General features: G+C 40.4%; 1 protein-coding gene across 1 annotated transcript; it reads left to right on the top strand.

The window, feature by feature from the left end:
• Positions 1–402: 402 nt before the first annotated feature.
• LOC113014230 (solute carrier family 22 member 13) lies at positions 403–21,537 on the top strand. Its single transcript, XM_080296496.1, has 10 exons — positions 403–2,602; positions 5,764–5,867; positions 6,646–6,800; positions 14,421–14,589; positions 14,737–14,830; positions 16,565–16,710; positions 16,805–17,016; positions 17,117–17,225; positions 17,309–17,521; positions 17,669–21,537. The coding sequence occupies exons 1-10, from the start codon at positions 2,270–2,272 to the stop codon at positions 17,745–17,747; spliced, it is 1,614 nt and encodes a 537-aa protein (XP_080152622.1). The 5' UTR covers positions 403–2,269; the 3' UTR covers positions 17,748–21,537.
• Positions 21,538–21,598: the final 61 nt, after the last annotated feature.

Raw genomic sequence — 21,598 nt, 5'->3', positions numbered from 1 at the left:
TCTTGAGATTAACTTCTATTCCCACTTGATGATTTTAATATTTATTACGGCTTAAGTTGAAAAGTTTCGTACTTAGTAAACGCGTTGATGCTTTTAATTGTAAGGCGCGGCTTTATTTCGCACGGTTTCCTGGGTAACTGTATATGACTTCACTTTCTTCCCACCCTGCTGCCACCCAGAAGACTCCCAAACCAGAGACCCAACCCGTTCTGGACCGAGCATCAGTGACGTCACACGCGCCTAACAGGAAGAGGTTGGGGTGATCATTTGCGGGCAATTTAAAATTATAGGATCTTTACAGCTTTAAAAGCTTGTAAGGCTAGTTTTGCTGTAATCATGATAAGGAACACATTTAATTTCTAATCAAGAAATGTATTTGTCCAGAACAAAGTGGTCACGCTGAGCAATGATATTCTTACTTTGCGAGATTTCCTACACTCAATAAATAAAATAAATATAATAAAGGAAGCACTGTGTACAGAAGGGTAGAGAGTGGTCAGAATATAAAGTGCAATTAGTTATCCATATTATTGTAACGTCGAGACATTTAGAGTGTTATTATATTTTAGATTAAAAATAAAACTTGCATTTTGTGCAAAGTTACAAATGTACAGGTCACGACAGATAATCACGTTTCTCCCACAGGTAATTTTTTTTTTTTAATTTATTGTTGATGACACACAACTTCAGTTCCCAGCAATCCTCAGTGTTTTCTATTTGATCAACTGCACAAGTGAGAGAGGGGTAACTTAAGTGAGACCAGCCACTCAGGTCCTCTTTCTCACTGTTTCTCAACCATTTTTCATCCTGTTCTGAAAGCCAGCTGCATCAGTGCAAACGAGTAGGTCTGAAACCAGAGGTGCCACCCCTGCACCTCCATTTTTTTTGTCTCCACCAAGCATAAATTCTGTGATCATATCAGTGCAGCAATATGCAGAAATGACAGGAGGACAGATCCCCCTTTGAAATATTATATAGGTATGCGCTGTAACCTGTGGTGATTATAAACGCAAAACAAGATAGCCTTGCATTATCGGCTGCAAAGTAAGAAGTGTGTCCACAGTTGCATTACTATAAGTCATTTGTTAAATGGTTTATCTTGGTGTTTCTTTATGATTCCTTTTCTGATTTCTTATGCTTTTATTTTCTATTTTTCCCAACTCGAGCCCCTGAAAATGAAATCTTATGATATACTCTGGACTCCTCCACCTCCCTCTTTTCTATCCTGATGTTCATATGCCACTAATCACTAACTTTTCTCTCATCTTACTGTTTTTGTTTGTTTTGTTTTTTTTATTTGTCCTGATCCCTTTGTGCTCGTCTTTTTTCTGCCCCTCCCTGATTCTGAAGTTTCTTCCCTTTAAAACAGAGTTCTTTCTCCCCACCGTCGCTTGTCTAACACTTTATGGTCTTTACCTTTCATATCTAGCACTTTCAGGTGAATGCTATGATAACCCCCGCATCCCCTCCGCTCACAGAAGTTTTGTGCCTACCATCGCATCAAACGGCAGGTGGCAGCAGAGAGCCTCTTACATAACGCACAACCTGCTTTTTGCGAATTGAGAGTAGAGATGTTGTGTTTGAAGGCTGTGTAACAGCTGAGTGCTACACCTGCATCCACGCAGTGAACTGCAGCAAGTGAGGTTTACACGATTTCCACATTGAAGTGCTTTAAATCCGGTAATCTGTGAAATCACTGCGCCTCAGTGGTGGCCCGTGATTCTTACACTGAGTTTTTTGTTTTTTGTTTACATATGAGATGTGGTAGCGATGCTATGGCCCTTCCCCTATAAGTCACGGATACGTAACACCACACGCGCTCCCCGCTGCCATAATGTGCATATTTTGTACAGAGTGGAAAACAACACTGGCGTTTTGTTGGGTGCGTGATTTTACTCCCTGTGCAATATTTACAACGGAAGACTAATTGTGGATTTTTACTTGTTTACTTGTTACTTGGTTTGAGACTGAAAAACTTTGTCCGCGCGTCTCATCTTGGAGCATTCTAATCGATCTCTGTGAAGCCTCATCTGCAGACACTCGCTGCCCGTGAGGCGAGAGTGTGTTTGCAGAGGGAGGATAACCTTCTTGAGCTCGTTTCAGTAATTGTTAAACAACTTCACGTGGACTGACCACGGCAGCACATGGTAATTTATCTTGTTTGTCTCCATAACACCGCCTCAGTATCTGGTCGGTATTTACAACCATCTTCCGCCTCCATCTCCCCGGCTCATCCACTCCATTGGAGCCAATTTGACCTACATTTGAAATGAATTTCGATCAGATCCTCTCTGCCATTGGAGGCTTTGGCAGATACCAGAAAATTCTCTACATATGGATATGTCTACCTCAGATCCTCCTCGCCTTCCACATGCTGGTGAGCATCTTCACCGGAGCCACGCCGCCTCATCAGTGCCGCGAGGGCTCGAGTCCAGCAGCGGGGAATCAGTCCCTGTATTCAGCCACCCTGAACTTCAGCCTCTCCAACTCCTCCTGCTTCTCGCAGGATGTCGTGCTGCTGGGCAACGGCACTCAGCGCGTGCCGTGCAGTGACGGATGGGTCTACAGCAGGGAGACTTTTGAGAGCACCACCGTCACCGAGGTACAGAAACATGACCATCTGGTCTGTTCGGTTTGGGCTGAAGATCAACTTTAGTCATTAATCAGTTCACTTTCATGCTGGGAAAAGAGGCGGAAATCAAAAAAAGCGACAAAAAGGTGTCAAATAGTAGACGGTAGGCTATCATTTGATACTTTTTATTGCTTATATTACCTATTAAATACTTATTATAAGTATCAGAGTAAGGATTTTAATCTCACTAATATATAAAAAGACATATCCAAAGATCATTTGCTGCCAGTGTGGTTTTTAAGCTATGGTGTGGTATCTTTATCCCAAAGTTGGGACTTTTTTGTGTTACAGCAGCCAAAACTACCAGTGTTTAAAACATTTATTAGACCAACACCTAGTGTAGCGTTTATGTCTAAATTAACCGTATTGATATTTACCAAAATCATCTTCTTTTGTTTCTGCAAAGCCTAATCCAAGCGTGCTTAAATTCTTTTATTTAAATTATATTTTTTAATGCTAAAATATAATCGTTGTTGTTAGCCGTTGATTCCCAAATTTACTGTTTTATAAGCAGAAAAAAAGGGAAGCACTTAAAAATTATATTAAGATGTCAAATTACGGTTATTTACTTGCAATGTTGGCCTATAATATGTGAAACACATGTACAATCTGTCCCGCGTGAATGATATTAATTCGTTAAGTGCCAGAAAGAACATTTCTGTCACAGGGTAGAAGCCGCAATAAGTTTTTGGCAAAGTGACTTTCATCGATCTTTTATTTATCCAGTTAAAAAGTCTCATTGACTTATGACTTATGTGACCAAGTGGGTAGCAGAATTTGCAACAAATATCTAGAAGGAAATTTTAATTATTATTTTTTTTAAATTTCCTAGGAAGATATTTTAATTGGCCATAAAGGACTACACTGGTTATAATGTCGCAGTCATAAAGATATGAAGAGCTTGCATTTTTTATGTAACCCTTTGTAAATTCTGTTCACTAAACTCTATTTACCAATATAAATAAAGATATTACACATAGAAAACGCATAGAAACATTGGAAATCACTTTTTGGCAAAACCTGAATTTAGTGTTTTATGTAGGCTACCTATATAACAATATAGTTTTCTTTATTTAGCCTGTTTTTGACAAATATTTGTGTTGTTCTTATGACATGTGGTCATATGACAATGCTTCTTGGCAATAAATCATAGCTTATTTGTTTTCCCTTTAATGTCGTGACAATTGTCAGGAAAATGCATTTGTGGGTTGAGCAGCAGAGTTGAGTACGTGGGTTGTGCCGTGAAAAACTTGACAAATCTTAATCGCTGTTGCTACATTTTCTGTGACCAGCACAACAACATTGTCTGAAATGCGACAAATAGTGATTAAGACTGGGATGCCATGCCAAAGCAGTGTGTGGCCAAACTAGTGAGGAGGAGGTGCCGGGCTGTTGTGGCTGTGTACGGCTTTTCTACATGCTGCAGAGGCCCCTGTTTGATAAATGAATCAGTTGTTAATCTGCCAGTATCTCTTGTTTCTTCAGACTTCAATCATATAACCCAATAAACAACACCAAACAAGAGTCACGATTTAAGAGAAGATTTGCAGGTTTTTCATCGGTGCGATCCACATACTCAGCTCTGCTGCTCAACCCACAAATGCATTTTTCTTACAAACGTAGCACCATTTGGCACCCAATGTGGCACCCAAATAAACTGGCTGTCCAAAGAAATAATCAACCAAACATAAATGTTCTTATTTTTTTGTGCTAAATGCATGTAATAAAACAATATGGCAAGGCAAATATCTCAAAATCCATGGAAAAGAAAGGAGCTAAATAAGGAAAAACATGAATAAAATAAAATAAAATTCAAATATGTAAAAATCTGAGAAATTATTTCATGAAAGACTGATGTGATGATAAAGAGTAATGAACCCAGCACAGCAAACATCCACATTAGCTTTCCAAAGGGCCTTGGAGCCAAAATAAGCAACTGGCCCCACTCACACCCTGCTGCACCCCTGCTGTTCACGGCTGCTGTTGTAATCATACACAAATTAATCAACAACAGTTTGTATTATATTACATAAGAGTCTTCTTGGCATAAAGGTTCTTGTGTCCTTGATATTGTGCTGTAGTGCCACATATTTTCCTTGACTAACAGTCACTGTCTCAATAAAGGGATTCAGAAATGATTGCCATCATTTTGTACTGCGACCATATCCTGGACAGTTTTGCCACTTCTTCTTGGACTTTGGAAGGTTCAGTTTGTGTGCAAGGACTATTTTATGTTTAATGAGCCAGAACAGAAACAAATGACAGTGTAATTTGAAAATCATCAGTGTCTGGTCATTTACAGCTGGTCAGCTGCCATTTTTGGCAAGTATAGACTGATTTAATCATATTTCCTTAGAGGTTGCAGTCAATCTGACCCTGATGCAGCTCTAACCCTTTCCTAAGGTCCATTTGCACTTGGAACTTTATGACAGTGCTTTGTTTTGTCCAATGCCAGTTTGATACCATACTCTATAATCAATATCAGCAAAGAGCAGCCCTAACACACAAGCAAATTTACTTTGACAATACTCTACATAGACATAGGTACTGGGCCAGATACAGCTACAGGATCTGCATAAACATGTGCAAAGCTCCCATTGCACAGCTTTTGTGCTGATGTTAATGTCAGCAGCAGTCTGGAGCCCTGTAGTTACTGAGTCAGGAGAGCGTTGGCAACTTTTCCACAATATGCGCCTCAGCACTTGAAAGGCCTGCTCTGTAAGATTATATGGTCTGCCACTTTGTGGATGAGTTGCTGTGGTTTGGTTCCTAAAAGCTTCCACGTTGCAATGATACCACTTTCATGTTATTGTGTAGTATCAAAGGAGAAAGAAATTTCAGGAACTGACTTGTTTCACCGATATCATCCTACTACAGTACTACACTTAAATGTATTGAGTTCTTTTACAAAAGTGAGGTGCTTAAGATTACGTGATGTAGCCCGATACTTTGCCCACAGAGTGTATGTCACTTGCACCAGTGTGTGAATGTATGTGTGAATGCGCTTTGGGGTCCTCAGGGACTAGAAAAGCGCTATACAAATACAGGCCATTTACCATTTGCATGGCCATTCACCAATACATAAGAAATAAACAAATGTACAAGGAGTAACTTCTTTTTCCATCTACCAGTGGGACCTGGTGTGCAGCAAAGCTGTGTTCAACAACATTGGATCATCTATCTACATGTTTGGCCTGCTGGTGGGATCGGTGGTGTTTGGAGCCATGGCTGACAGGTAGGCTTTTCTCACTCGGCGCACAGATAGAACAAAGTGTCAGATCCTCAGCATCAAAGCACGACTGTAGGGGTGGCCACTGCTGTAGGCCTTTGCATGTGGTAACTGTATGTAAGGGGAGCAGTTAATTTATTTGCTTCATCAGCTACAGATACACACGATAAAACTGTTCAGACTTAACTGTGTGACAGTAAAAATCACCCATACGTTTAACATTCTTGTTCATTCTCTGTTTTTTCTTTAAACTAGAAACAATAGAAGGGTAGTATCATCAATATCTTGGAAAAGTCTTTGAACTGACACAGTAGATCTATTGCAGAAAGACAAATGGGAAGTGGGAGTGGGTCATGAGACCTGTGCTTCCCTTTTATTGACGGAGCTGAAAGGGTTAAGAAACTGAAGAGTGAAGGCTGCAGTGGGTGGTAGTGAGCAGGTGGCAATATGTGGTCTTCCTGGTAAGTTAGGGCTAAAGTGAACAAAAGGAAGCGTTTGCACCTGAAAAGAAAAACAGCCCAGGGAGCAAACTGAAGTTCCCAGCTTTGTTACTAATTTTCAAACCTCAGATTTTCTCTGGTGAACATAAAGTTATAAGCACTTGGTTTCTGATAACTGCACCTCCTACACTAAGAACTAGATAAAGACTTAGTATTTTTTTTCTTTTATGTGTTTCGAGCTTAGTGTGATATCTTTACTTCTGTTTCGTTGGGTCTACTGGTGCAAATCTTTAATAATGAGGGAGGGCTAACTCACATTCCTGTGTCCTCTCTCTGTCTACAAGGTATGGCCGACGCTTCGTCCTGCTGCTGTCCCTCGCTCTCCAAACTGTGTTCGGTGTCGCTGTGGCTTTCGCACCCAACTTCCCGGTCTATGTGATTCTTCGCTTTGTAGTTGGCACAACAATATCTGGTGTCATCATCAATGCTTTTGTACTTGGTACTAAACAAACACACACACACACATACTCAAACCCTGCATGAGTATGATGATTTGAGGCTGCTGTAGTGGAGCGTCAGCACAGAATACCCGACAGGCACTTACCTTTCTACTGTGATCATTGTAGTGTATGTATGCATATGTGTTGGGTGGGCCAATCGGAATGAAGCTGTGCACGAACACCGTCATGCATGTAGCAATTATTAACATCTATATGTTTTTAAAAATATTTTAAATAAATCCAAATTCTTTTGATTTTCATATAGATCATGTCTCATGAGTCATGTTCAACATACGTTGCCCATTCGAAACGTAATGTCCAAGACAACCATAAATAAAGGATGAAGAATTTGAGAAAGCGCTGCTAGTAATTATAAAAAAAGTGATGTTTTCATAAAACACATTGGCTGATATATAATCTCAGGTTCATTTAAATGGTGAAAAAAGATAATTCATTAATATTTTTTTAAATTGTCAATTATTTAACAATAATGCCATGTATGACAGGACTGACATTTCTGTTGATGCAGGATAGTGTGTTTATGTTTTTTAAATGTTTAAGCGTTCCTATTTTAATTTCCTCATTATGACTTTAATTTTAAAGCAATATCAGATCAATAAGATGCATCTCAGACATATAAGGACCTCATTTATTCATATAGAACTTTTATACTAAAAAACAACTTACATTTCAATATTAAATATTTAATTTGGTAATTAATTTATAAATTAATTAATCTATTAATGTTATTATTATTTTTCAAAACTTTTCACACTTTTCTGATGACTTCAGGGTTTGTCATTTTCCGAAGAGTTTTTAATAAAGAAAACATAATGACATACGCCTCAACAAAATCATCCTCCTAGTCAGTGTTAAGACTTTTTAAGTTTTATTAATCGTCACAGATCCAGCACAGGCGTGTTTCTGGTTGAGTGTCCCAAAAGTGTGTGTATAAAAAAAACACGTTGGTATCTGTTGCAATGTGATTACATTTACTTTAAATGCAGATTAAATGCAGTTAAAACACTATTTCAAACCTACATAGTTTTATATCCTGGCTGATAAACTTCAATTTTATTTACTCAGAGTGGAAACATGGAAACAGCTAACGAGGCTCTAATTAGATACACTGAGAGACACCGCTAATACAAATTTATGGTTGGTGTCTGTGTGGAGTCTGAGGGATTGTGGGATTTGAGTCTGTGAAGATATATTTGTACACAGTTCTCTAAAAAAGCCAACAGCACATAAACTGACATTGGTGGCCCTGCAGATATGTTCACTGCTGACTGGTTGAAAGTATATATTTAAAAAAAACATGCGTGGGAAGCACAGATAGTATTTGCAGTGGTTAGTATTTATTCTTTCACTTGGTTTCACTTCACTACAAAGATGTTCTTATTGTCTTACAACCAGAGCCAATATCAGCACAAACATGAAGGGAACAGTACACACCTACAGCATGCTGATCAGTGGTTCCTGCAGGTTGCTGGTTCTCGCTGGATGAAATCAGTTACAAAGAGGATGCTGCACCATAAACCTGCTTCTGATTTGAGATTACTGTGGTTCCCAGTCGTTTGCATGCAACACGTCAACTTATTTCCAAACAGTCTGTGACTGCCAGCTGAGTGAATGGTAAATGGATTGGTTCTTTTATAGTTATAGTTAAAGTTTTCTACTCTACAAGCACTTTTTTCTACATCTGCATCTAACATTCACACTCACACTCTGATAAATGCACTGGGAGCACATCAGGGTTCAGTACCATGCCCATTGCCCAAGGACTGGAACAAGCACACTAAACAACAAGCCTACCGATTTGTAGAAGACCTGCTCTGCCTCCTGATGGCCAGGGTGGCAGCAAGCCTTGACAAAGCCAGAACCAGAAATGGAGAACGCTGACTGCAACAACCTCAAGGAGGTTTTTGCCAACCCGCAGGGTGATACACATTTTTTCCTTGTGACCAGCGGTTGCCAGGTTTTCACTGAATGGGTCTAGGCTTGTGTGACTGGGGGTTTAGGAGTCTATTTCACAACAACTGCCAGCAACCTGCAGAAACCACTCAAAAACTAGTCGAAGAATACTCATTTTTCCCTCACGATTGGTTGTTGCCAGATGGTTACAGAGCAGCCTGTGTGACATTTAAATTATCAACCCCTTTTGTGAGTGTGGACTCTTCCTCTCTTTGCTCTTTAAATACTTTGCTTCTTTTATTGATTTTTATTGATTTTTATGCAGATTTTTTCCCTTTTTTCCGTATGAGCTTACCTGCGATAGCTTCTGGATACTGGACACTTATAGATCATCAGGACTAAAGTGTTCTTAACAGAAACAGCAACATTTTTATAGTTAGCTTATCTTCAGCGCTCCGTGTGTTTGTGGCCTACACACAGCTGAAGCCTGATTACAGCGTCTGGGCACTGAACAGCCTGGAAAGATGCTAACCGCTCGGCTAACTAGCAACAAGATGCCTTCCCTCTCCACAGATGACTACCACAGCCTCCTGCAGAAGATTTCAGTACTGGAGACAAAAATTCATCACTTAGAAGTAAACGTGGAGGTAAATGGACTGTGTGGAAATGAAACAACCTTGCCTTTGATTCAAAACAATGGCGATGAGCAAGCTAGTACACAGCTAAGGAGCACAGATAACATGACCAAGAAAGTAGACTCTGTGCATTATAATAAATCCTCAAGCGAAAATCCCCCCTTGGACTGTCTTGGTGCAAAACCAAGACATAAATCATGTCTCCTGGAAGGGGGAGGACGTATCACAGGCAGAGCACAGCGAGCTGAAATCTCTGAAACCGACTGGCCTTCACTTCCTACAAGACAGGGAAGCTCTTCAACCCCTGTATATGGGAGGAAACAGGACTGGACAACCGTGAATAGGAAGGTTAACAACAAACCTCCAAAACAACTGAATGTGAAACTGCAGAACAGATTTGCTCCACTATCAAAGGACCCTGGATCTATATCGGACAACCATCCATCTAAAAGTAGCGAAGTAAGGACTGAAAATCTGTTGAAAAGTAAAAGGCCACAGGGAAAGCTAAAGGCTAGGCCTGAAACTCTGATTTTGGGTGACTCTGCCGTTAAGGATGTACAAAGGATGTGTGGTAAGAACACTAAAGTGCTCTGCTTCCCTAAGGATATGGTCAACAACCTGAAGGAGAGAATTCTTCAAATTGCAGATGAATATCCAACTGTGACAAACATTGTTCTGCATACAGGGTCAAACGATGTGTCCAAACAACAGTTGGAGGTTCTGAAACGGGACTTTACTGGATTATTAAATACTGTAAACTCTGTGAATGCAGCTGTATTCATCAGTGGACCTGTACCGCCGGTCAGAGGAGGAGACGAGAGATTCAGCAGGTTGTTTACACTGAATAAATGGCTTATATCAGCATGTACTGACCACTCAGTGCATTTTATCAACAACTTTAATATTTTTTGGGAACGCAGAAGCCTGCGTTCCCAACCCAGAAGAGCTTCGCCCAGAAAAGCTTCAGAAAGGAGAGACATCAGAGGCAAGAAGAGGGGTCCCTATTTGCCTCCAACTCTCTCAACAACACCAACGACCAGGACCAGGGACCATGACCTTCCCCAGTCCCCCAAACCCCTGACAGGCCATCACCCTCTCCCCCCTCCCTTTCTCCCTCCTCCCCACCCCTGAAATTCACTGAGGAGATGATGGAGCGGGTCAGTACTGGGCTCAGATCTACCCCCCGGCCCAATCCCTTTTTGTCCCCCATAAACCCCCCACCAGAGCAGCCAAAGGTTTGCCATCGAGCCCCGCCCTCAACAAAGCAATCGAAGTTACATTGCCCAGCCTCGCCCCCCTTAGTTCCTCCTTACCACCTTCATGCTCTGTCTCCGCAGTCTGATGTGTGATGTGTGGAGGGTCCGGGCTGCGAGGATTATGGCAGTGGTGACTTTTCCCAGGAGAAGCTGGGACCCTGTTTACTAGAAGGTTTTAAAATCTCTGTACTTTTAGGTGACAGAAGGAGACATGTGGCCTGGTCAAAACACAGAGAGCTGCACTCTAAAAGATCTTTAAATATAGTAAACATACCTTGTGTGCCACAGACTGCTCCCAAACACAAGGGGGCAAATAATGCCTCTAAAACACTTAAGTTGGCTTCATTAAACGTTAGATCTTTAGCTGGGGAAAACATTTTTAATTAATGATTTAATCACTGAGCACAGCCTTTTTTATGTTTTTAACTGAAACTTGGTTGGACCAAAGTAACAGTGGAGCTGTTCTCATCGAGTTGACCCCTCCTAACTACAGTCAAAGGAGCTTGCAAAGAAAAGCGTCTGGACTTCTTTAAGTTGCTTGAAGACGTTTCACCTCTCATCCGAGAAGCTTCTTCAGCTTCTTCAGTTCTCGGATGAGAGGTGAAACGTCTTCAAGCAACTTAAAGAAGTCCAGACGCTTTTCTTTGCAAGCTCCTTTGACTACGATGACCTGGATGACTGAGAACCTTCACAGACCTCCTAACTACAGTTTTATCAGTGAGGCCAGGGTGAGCAGGAGAGGAGGGGGGGTTGCTGTCTTATTTAATGACTCATTTCAATGTAAGCAGCTCTCTCCTGGAAGTTTTCAGTCTTTTGAATATGTGGCTTTACAGCTGAAGGCCCCATCCAAAGTTGTGTTTCTTAATGTTTACAGGCCTCCCAAATACTGCACAGACTTTTTTAATGACCTCAGTGAACTGCTGTCTGTGATCTGTGTTGATTTCGACTGTGTAATTATTGTTGGAGATTTTAACATCCATGTGGACAACCCTCAGGACAAAGGGACTAAAGACCTGAGTAACACTCTGGGCAACTTTGGGCAATTTCAGCACACACAAATATATCAACAGCAGTGATCACAAAACTGTGTATAACTGAATACAGTAGTGAGATCTTTAACCAGGTCTTCCCATTAACACCTGGCCTGTCCAAAGGTTCAGTCAATGAGCTCGTCAATAGCTTCAATGCTAACATGTTAAATGTAATGGATACAATTGCTCCCATTAAGGTGAAGGTTATCTCTGGAAGGAAAAAGTCTCCATGGAGAAACTCCACACTAGTGAAAAATGAAAAAAGAGAGTGTAGGAAAGCTGAGCGCAGATGGAGAAAAACAAACCTCCAGGTTCATTATGACATCTATAAAGAGAAACTTCACAATTGTAATTTACAACTGAGGAGTGCAAGGAGGTCCTACTTCTCTGACATCATCACCAAAAACAGTCATAATGCTCGGGTCTTATTTTCTACAGTTGACAGGCTAACAAACCCTCCTGTGTCAGTGGCAGCTGAACTTCATTCAACCATGGCCTGCAATGACTTTGCCAAATTCTTCACAGAAAAAATCCAAAAGATTAGACAAGCAATTGGTACATCAACAGCAGATCCAGGATATGTACTGTGTCCACCAAAAAACTGTTTAAACACCATGAAACAGTTTCAACCTATTAACAGCAAAGACCTGGAGGACATCTTAGGTCAACTGAACTCCTCCTCCTGCTGTTTAGATGTCCTGCCAACAAGTGTTTTCAAGAAGGTCTCAAAGACTTTGGAGTCAGACCTGTTACAGATCGTCAACTTTTCTTTAATGTCAGGTGTGTTTCCAGAACCACTAAAAACTGCTGTAATCAAACCTATACTGAAAAAGGACAATCTTGACAAGACACAAGTGAACAACTACAGGCCGATCTCAAATCTCCCATTTTTAAGTAAGATCATTGAAAAAGCAGTTTCTCAACAGCTCAATTACTTCTTAAAACAGAATAACTGCTACGATGCCTTCCAGTCAGGTTTTAGACAGAACCACAGCACTGAAACCGCTCTGACAAAAGTGTTTAATGACATATGTCTGAACACAGACAGTGGAAAAAATGTCAGTCTTAGTTTTACTGGATCTCAGTGCAGCATTTGATACAGTTGACCACAACATATTACTCAAACGACTGGAGAACTGGACAGGTCTTTCAGGAACTGTACTAAACTGGTTCAAAACTTAGAAAACAGGAAATACTTTGTATCAATAGGTAACTTCACATCTGAGCAGACAAGTATCACATGTGGAGTTCCCCAAGGTTCCATCTTGGGACCCCTTCTGTTTAACATTTACATGCTCCCACTGGCACAGATTATAAAGAACAACAAAATAAACTACCACAGCTATGCAGATGACACACAAATATATATCACAATGTCACCAGGAGACCGAGGCCCTGTACAGGCTCTTGGTAAATGCATTGAGGAAATTAATGACTGGCTGTGCCACAATTTTCTCCAGCTAAACAAAAACAAAACTGAGGTAATAGTCTTTGGTGCCAAAGAAAAACGATTACAGGTCACCAGAGAACTTCAATCTATACATCTAAAAACCACAAACCAGGCAAGAAATTTGGGTGTAGTGATGGATGCAGACCTAAACTTAGAAAAACACATTAAGACAATAACAAAGTCAGCTTACTATCACCTCAAGAATATATCAAGGATAAAAGATCTGATGTCTCAACAGAACCTGGAAAAACTAGTCCATGCATTCATCTTTAGTGGGCTTGATTACTGTAACAGCATCTTTACAGGTCTACCTAAAAAATCAGTCAGACAACTACAGCTCATTCAGGACTCTGCTGCTCGAGTCCTCACTAAGACCAAAAAAGTGGACCACATCAGTCCAGCTCTGAGGTCTTTACACTGGCTGGCTGTCCGTCAGAGGATAGACTTTAAAGTTCTGATGCTGGTCTATAAAGCTCTGAATGGTTTAGGACCAAAATACATCAGTGACCTCCTGACCCAGTATGAACCTTCCAGATCCCTCAGGTCCTCTGGATCCGGTTTTTTAACCAGACACAGAGAAGCTGCATTCAGCTTTTATGCTCCTTATATCTGGAACAAACTCCCAGAAAGCCTCAGATCAGCTGAAACACTCAGTTTATTTAAATCCAGGTTGAAGACTCACCTATTCTCAGCTGCATTTGAATAAAGCACCAAATCCACACCTTTAAGCTTAAATTTCAAAACTTACATTTTAACTACTGATTTTATCTACTGTTCTGATTTTATCTGTTTTGATTTTATCTGCTGTTTTTTTTTTTTAAATCGATTTTAAATCATGCTTTTTATTTGTTTTTGTTTTTTAATGTCTCTGTAAAGCACTTTGAATCACCTTGTTGTTGAATTGTGCTATATAAATAAACTTGCCTTGCCTTACTCATTTAAACCTTGTTACACATCCAAAAAAGCACACAGGTTATATCAGGTGATTAACGGTCACAAGATTCGTGGTCACATGACTCAAAACCTCATAGACTACTAATGCACCACCATGCCAGACATTTAAGAGCTCTGTCTAGCGCTTTCCTTATTTTCACCTAAGTTCTCATACAGTTATTTTTTGTGCTGAGTAAGCAAACATGACAGAACTTTTAGATGTAAATTCAGGCTTTAGACAGCTAGGCTCTCCTCATCTTTATGCTAACAACAAAGGAACACATTTGTGCAGACCTTTCATTATCTTCAGATATGCAAATAAACTGGTTGAAAGCTGTTTTTGCAAAACCCTTGCCACCATTACCCACAATTCCTCTCCTCTCCTCGCTTCGTTCTACAGGTACTGAGTGGACATGCACCAAGAGACGCATGCTGGCTGGTATCATCACCGACTATGCCTATGGCCTGGGTTATATGCTGCTAGCAGGAGTAGCATATCTTATACGAGACTGGAGAAAGCTGCAACTAGCAATATCAGCCCCGGGCTTCCTGCTTAGCTTCTATATATGGTGAGAAATTCAACTGACATCTGAATATAAAATCTGCCCTGCTCAGACATGAAAATACACCTGCATTTCTATGAGTGTCTTGCATGTTATCATTCCTCATTTTCTCCTTTTCTCTACCTCTCTGTTTGACCTCTCAATGCCAACAAGGGTGCTTCCCCATTCGGCCAGATGGTTGTTGGCCAACAACAGGAGAGAGGAGGCCATCGCGCTCCTTCGCAAGGCAGCGCTTGTTAATGGTCGTGTCTTACCTCCCACCGTACAGGTGTGTGTGTGTGTCAGGTTCAGGATCACCTGGTTCAAAAACAGTGTTTGTGACAGTGCTAGGCTTTATTTTTACAGCCACCTTTCTCCTGTTTACTCTGTAATCTCTAACAAAAACCTCGTACTCCTCCAGCAGCAATCGCACACAAACCTAACTGCATTTCAGATCACACACCAGTAGTGTGAGCATTCATTACATGCTACATTAAACCAAGGGAAAACAGTGAACAGGGCATGCTGTCCTGGAAGCAAATGTTTGCTCCTTTGATCTTCATGTGGCCTCGTGCGACTCTGTAACAAAATTAAAAGAAAATAATCACAGAGAAATCTCCTCCCCTTACAGTTGCCTTTATATCAGCAGCGATGATCTCGGAAAAGCCGCAGAGATTTCGTCGTCTTCATCATTTCCATGCGAAAAAGAAAAGAAAAGGCCATATTAAATGTTTTGTTTTGTCTCGTAGGACTCATGCTGCAGTTCTCTCATGAAACGGGTCCCTTTGGCATTTTCTATCTGGCAAGATATTCATAAGAATTAAATATGAATCAAGTGAAAGCTGAGCTTCCTGAGGAAAATGAGACAATCACGAAATGAGGAGTACAACTTTTATACAGTGAAACTTAATAAATAAATAAAAACATACATTTCTAAGCTGGTTTTCAAAGCTGAATCCTCTGATTTGGTGATGGCCACATGAAAGCTGAAGGACTTGAGGTTTCGTGCTGAGAACACTGTTTTCTTGATTTGTTTTAATGCAGCGTGTAATGCATGGTCAGGATAGCAGGGATTTTCTCGGGCTGTGTGCTGAACACGTGCAAGTTTGTGGCACAGATGAAACTTCAATAACTGGTAGTCATGACTCACAGCTGGTGATACACTATTGCAGTCTAGTGACGACCTTCCAGACTAATCAGTCTTCCCGTTACCGTGGTTTCATGTACAGAGCTAGACGGAGAGATACGCAGTAACTATATTGTTTGATCAATATGTAAAAAGGCTTGAATTAATTCACTTCACATGTAATGAATAAAGAATATATGCAACTTTACCTTTTTGAATGAAATTACAAATAAACGTAAATTTTCCATGAATTCTATTTCAGTGCTATCAGGCCAAAAATGATCCAACAATGTCCTGTATATGGCTGTGAAAAAGGCCATCCTGCTTTACTACTGAGTATTTTATGTACTTTAAATTTTGATACTAAAACATGTTTTATTATTAATCATGTACAGGTGTTAAAATTGAAATTGACAGGTGGGGAACCCTGAGATAGATGGAGCAGTGCCACAGGGGGGTTAACTTAAATAAGTCACATGATGATGTGCACTGGGAGTTACAGTAGTTTCTTTGTGGACAGCCGGTGATCAGCTGACCTGTACTCCTGGTGTTGATGACTCAGAGGTTTACTGCTCCTTGTGGATTTAGCTAAATGCATTCGGCAAAGATATAAGCAGTCGTTACATGAGCCATCATGACTGCTTAAAGCCAGCGTGGCTAAAGGCACCTGTACCACAACACTGCTAAGTACTAGATCAGCCTACACATAACTGTATGGGGTTTGTAAGCTGAAGCATGTTCCACACCTTATAAAAACATCTGGTTTGAGGATTTTTAATGTAACACTTAGATTTAAATATAGTATATTTTGATTTAACATTTACAGTACATCAAGTAGTGTAGGGATGTTTTTAATGTACAGGTAAAATGTAAAAGCCTCTTTTGTGGTTTCTGATTCGTTTGTGGCGTCCACATCAGGTTGAGTGTGAGATATCGGTCGAGGGGAAGAGAAGTCACTCGGCTGTCGATCTGGTACGCACGCCTCAGATGAGGAAAAGATCGCTGATCCTGTTCTATGTTTGGTACGACTTCTTGTCGTTTCACTGTCATTTTCAGCAGAGACAATGTCTCTGTAGCTTTTTACCACTCCTCTCTTTCTCCCCTTTGAAATCACAGGTTTGTGAATGTGCTGGTCTATTATGGTCTCTCACTGGGCGTGTCCAGGTTGGGGACAGACCTCTACCTGACCCAGTTCGTGTTCGGGCTGGTTGAGATCCCAGCTCGTTCTCTGGTCCTCGTCGTGCTGCCCTTTAGCCGCCGACTCACTCAGAGTGGCTTTCTGGCAATCGGAGGCCTCGCCTGTCTGCTCATGCTTGCAGTGCCTGCAGGTAAGATGGAAACTTGCTAAAATGCATTTTTTTCTTCCTCAAAAAGCTAATATTAAAATTTATTTCATCACTTGAATGATTTTTCTCCTTCCGTCTGCAGATCATCCCAATCTCCTGAGTGGTCTCGCCATGGTAGGGAAGTTTGGCATAGCGGCGTCGTTTGCTGTGATCTATGTCTACACTGCTGAGATATTCCCCACGGTGCTTCGGTGAGACTTCTGTCCTAATCATCAAACGGTTATTTCAGTGACGCATTCCTGAAACAGTTTCTTTTCCCTTGCTGTGCCAAAAGGCAAACAGGAATAGGCGTATCCTGTATGTTTGCAAGGATAGGTGGTGTGCTGGCACCCATTATCAACATGCTGCATAACCACAGCCCGGCCACACCCCTCGCCATCTTCGGCATCTCTCCGCTTCTGGGAGCTGTCCTTGCCCTGGCCCTTCCTGAAACTGCCAACAGACCTCTTCCAGACACAGTGGAGGATGCAGAGAACTGGGATGTTAGGTAATTGTTTAAAAACCATACAAAAGAAAGGATGAAAGTAAAAACGCAGGTTAGCAAACTTTAACACACAGTCTTCAATTTGAACTCCAAAGCACATGAAACCTCTACACTTATGAGTGTCTACTTTTTGTTATTCCTCTCTCACAGGACACCTCCAACCGAGGAAAACCCAGAGATGTGTGAAGATGATAGCCAATCAGGACGCAGCACAGAGAAGCTGGAGTGATGCAATCTGGCAAGCCACACCTAATGCACAGCCTCAGCTTTGATGCCAGAAATACTACTTTTCACAAAACCCTCTATGCAATTACACGTCAGGTGTTTGATTCTGAGCAGAACATATTTCAAATGGAAAAAAAGCAGCACAGAAATATCTGTGTTTTACAATCTTTTAAATCCATCAGAGATTTACACCTTTTACTTGAGGTTTGAATGTGGCTAGGCAGAATAATAGCTCCTATTAGGATTTTGCACATGTGTATATATTCATCCATGCATGAGAGCACTCATACATCACTTCCCTGCCACCAGAACGTCTGCACTGCCTTTTGGGTGAAAACAATCAGCGTAAAAGTGCATTACTGTAGGGTCTTTACATCAATATAAAGCTGAGTTGGATTGTTCTGTAAGTATGTCATTTAAGTAAAATTTAAAGAGTAAACAGTCACATTTGTAAAATCTGCCAGTTTAATAATAACTCTGTAGCAACAATGAAAACGCAGCAAAAATTAATTTAATCTTCTCCTGTATGTAAGTCGGCTAACAGTTAGCTTGTCAGACATGGCTACAGCAAGCTAAAGCGACTTCCTCTCTCCTTCTGCGACACTTGTTAACTCCAGAAACTTCTTGTAGAACCACATGTATTAACTTGAAGTAATAGTTCACTGTATGACTTTCTCAGTCTACCACGTTATCGTGGAGGAATTCTGGGACATCTTCCTTACAGTTAATTGAGGTTTGCAGGCATTTGTTTATACACAGCTCTGTTAAGCACCTGCAACAGCATTTTAATCAAATTGAAGTCTTGACTTCGACGGGACCATTGTAACGCCTGGATTCTTTTCAGCCGTTCTGTTCCTGCTGTGCTGTTACGTGACCATATTTGGGTCAAACGTTAGCTGACGGACTTTAGATCACTTGTGTGTACGGAGGAGTTCATGGTCGACTCAGTCACTGAAAGATGCTTAGGTCACATGGCCAACAGGAAGCCTGAATCATCACCCCTCCACCACCGTGCTTCACAGCTGATATGAGCTGTAAGTGCTGATATGCTGAGTTTAGTTTTAGCCAAAAGATATTCTTCAGAAGTGTTGTGGTTTGTTCAGATGTTACTGTTCAAACCTAAGCATTGGTGCCATGTTCATTTTAGAGAGGAGATGTTCTCCTGGTAGGTCCTCACAAGCAAGCGACTTTTTCTGTCTTTTTTTAATTGTACTGTCGTGAACTTTAAGATTTAACATTCTAACTGAAGTGTGTAGACTCTGAGATGTAGCTCACGTAGCTGTTTTTTGCTGTTACTCTGAGCATTTGGTGGTCTGACTTTGGGGTGTCCATTCCTCTGAAGATTCGGTAATGTGTTAACACACACCTGAATGCACCAGACCATCAAACGTCTGCTTTTTTAGAAGTGGTCACGCTTGTTGTTAGTCAGTTAAATAAACTGTGTTCTATTATCCTCTTAATTGCTTTGGAAGCATTAAATGTGTACTTGGGTCTTCACAGGCAGCATGAAGTCCAGTGAAAACTTTCTGTTTCACGTGACTGTAACAGTGCTGATTGTTGATCTGTGTGTGCTGCGTGCTATAAATTCGCAAAGATCTCCGGACTGTGTTTCGCACCACTTAAAATTAGGTATTGTTTTCACTCAAGATGGGTGTGCGGTTGCTGTTCAGGGCAAAATCCCTGGACGCGCTGCTCTTGTGATTGGGGGTGCCGAACGCACAACTAAACGTTGTTTAAAGACTGGAGAAGACTAGCAGACTGCCAAATGCAACGCACCTATTCTCCAAACGTTATTACTGCATTTTAAACATTTTGTTCAAAGAAACATGCTTGATATTTTTGTATGAAAGTGTTTTTGTTTTGGGCATATGTTGGTTGTAGCACAAATTTATATTGCAAGCAACTGCCTCATCTTCGTCTCAAGCCAAGAAAAAAGAGACTAGTCAAGTGAGACTGCATGCACTAGTGAAGCCTTTTAGTTAGACTGCTGTATTTAATAGATTTGGATGAAAAAAAAGAGATTTGACTGTTATCAGCATGTGGAAGAATATTTGATTTCAGCAGTGTTGTTGTTGTTGTTGTTGTTGTTTTTAGATTTGTTCTCCTTTTATTATTGTCCAATACAAATGGACTGCAGCATGTATCAATGATAACACTCTATGAGTCTTCACAAGCAATCAAGGGCTGTTATTGTTATGAATTATAGAAGAAATTCGATTCATGTATCGGATGCACTTGAATGTGCAATATGATGCCATACAGTGCTGTGAAGTATCTGTGCCCCTTCTTGATTTTATTTTTACACATTTAATGAAATCATCATTTAAAAACTGCGTTTTGCGTTTACTCTGGTTACTCTGCTTAATGATCTGAAACATTGTGACAGATGAGAAAAAAGAAAAGAGGGACTCAGGAAGCGGGCAAATACTTTCACACAACACCGTATGTTTGTGCTGTTATTCAGGCACAAGCATTTACATGTCCAACTGTAAAATTGTAAATAGAAATAAAATGCAATGATTTGCAAACCTCATAAACCCACATTTGATTCACAATAGAATATGGAAACAATATGGAACATTTAAACTGAGAAAAAAAATGATTCTAGCTGCTTATCAGTCCTGAGTCTTTATATCTTGTTCTCTTCATGATGTGCCAATTGCTTTCTGTTGGTGGAAGGTCTGGACTGCAGGAAAAATTCCAAGAAAAAAATGGAAAAACCCCAACATGTTTTACATTAAAGTGGCAAATTAATGAGAAAAATGGCAAATTTGCCAGGAATAATACAAAAAAACCCTTTTTCTTAGATGACCTAATTTAATTCTACTTTTCAATTGGACTTTGCAATAAAGAAATCCTTGTGGTTTAAGTTCAGAATCACCACATTTTCAAAAGCGTCTGAGTTTCAAAGAGTCGTTGTCGTGAGCTGCTATTCATGAGAAAACACACTGATTTGGATGAGGTAACAGCCTGTGTGTGAAGTACTACAGCACAGTTGATATCTTGAGGACTTGTGGTACATCAGGACGCAATCCAACAGATTATTAAAGCATTCAATCCTCATGGTTTGAAGGGTTGAAACCATGAGAGGCGTCTTAGGCACTGTAGGCTCAATGTTCTCTCAGATTTGCCACTTTAATGTCAAAAATCTTGAGTTTTTTCTCAAAATTTTATACCCACTCTGCTTTTTTTTTTTAATTTTGGGCCCTCATATGTATGTATATGCCATTCAGCACTGATGGTGCCTTTTCAGATGTGTAATTGCACAGCCCCTGATGCACTCACACACCGTGAAAGACACAGGATTTATCCGGGAGGACATGACGCTCATGTTTTCCAAAAGGAATTTCACATTTCTGACCACAGAGCAGTTTTCCAATTTCTCCGGCATCATTTCTTTATCATGTTCCTGTATGACTTAATATTTTTGTGACCTTCCATCAATTTAAAAAAAAAAAGAAAATAGTAAAGTCAATTGAAACACTTGATATTATTTCTGTTCCATTATGAAAACAATTTGTTGTAAGATTTTTTGTAGATTTAAAAAAACAAACAAACTAAATTCCTTTTGCAAAGAAATTAAAGAAACCAATTGTATAAATGTCGATATGCATGATGTGAGAGTGCACGCCTTAATGCTGGCCACAGCATGTGATGTTAGATGTCATTATAAATGCAACTTCTTTTTATAGCAGGAATAATTTGCCTGTAAAGGACGAGTGGAAATTTGTGACTTATCTGAAATAAGGGAATTGAGCCAGTGTGCCTTGAGCAGTAAAATTTTAATGACTGAGTGAACTTGTTCTGTGTGTGTTTGTGTGTCATCAAGTAGAAACAGACAAAGCAACCAGAGTT

This window comes from Astatotilapia calliptera, chromosome 22 (assembly GCF_964374335.1).
Source record: "Astatotilapia calliptera chromosome 22, fAstCal68.1, whole genome shotgun sequence".
NCBI lineage: Eukaryota > Metazoa > Chordata > Actinopteri > Cichliformes > Cichlidae > Astatotilapia > Astatotilapia calliptera.
Note: the sequence above shows the minus strand (reverse complement) of the source record. Positions and strands in the feature narration are given on the sequence as shown.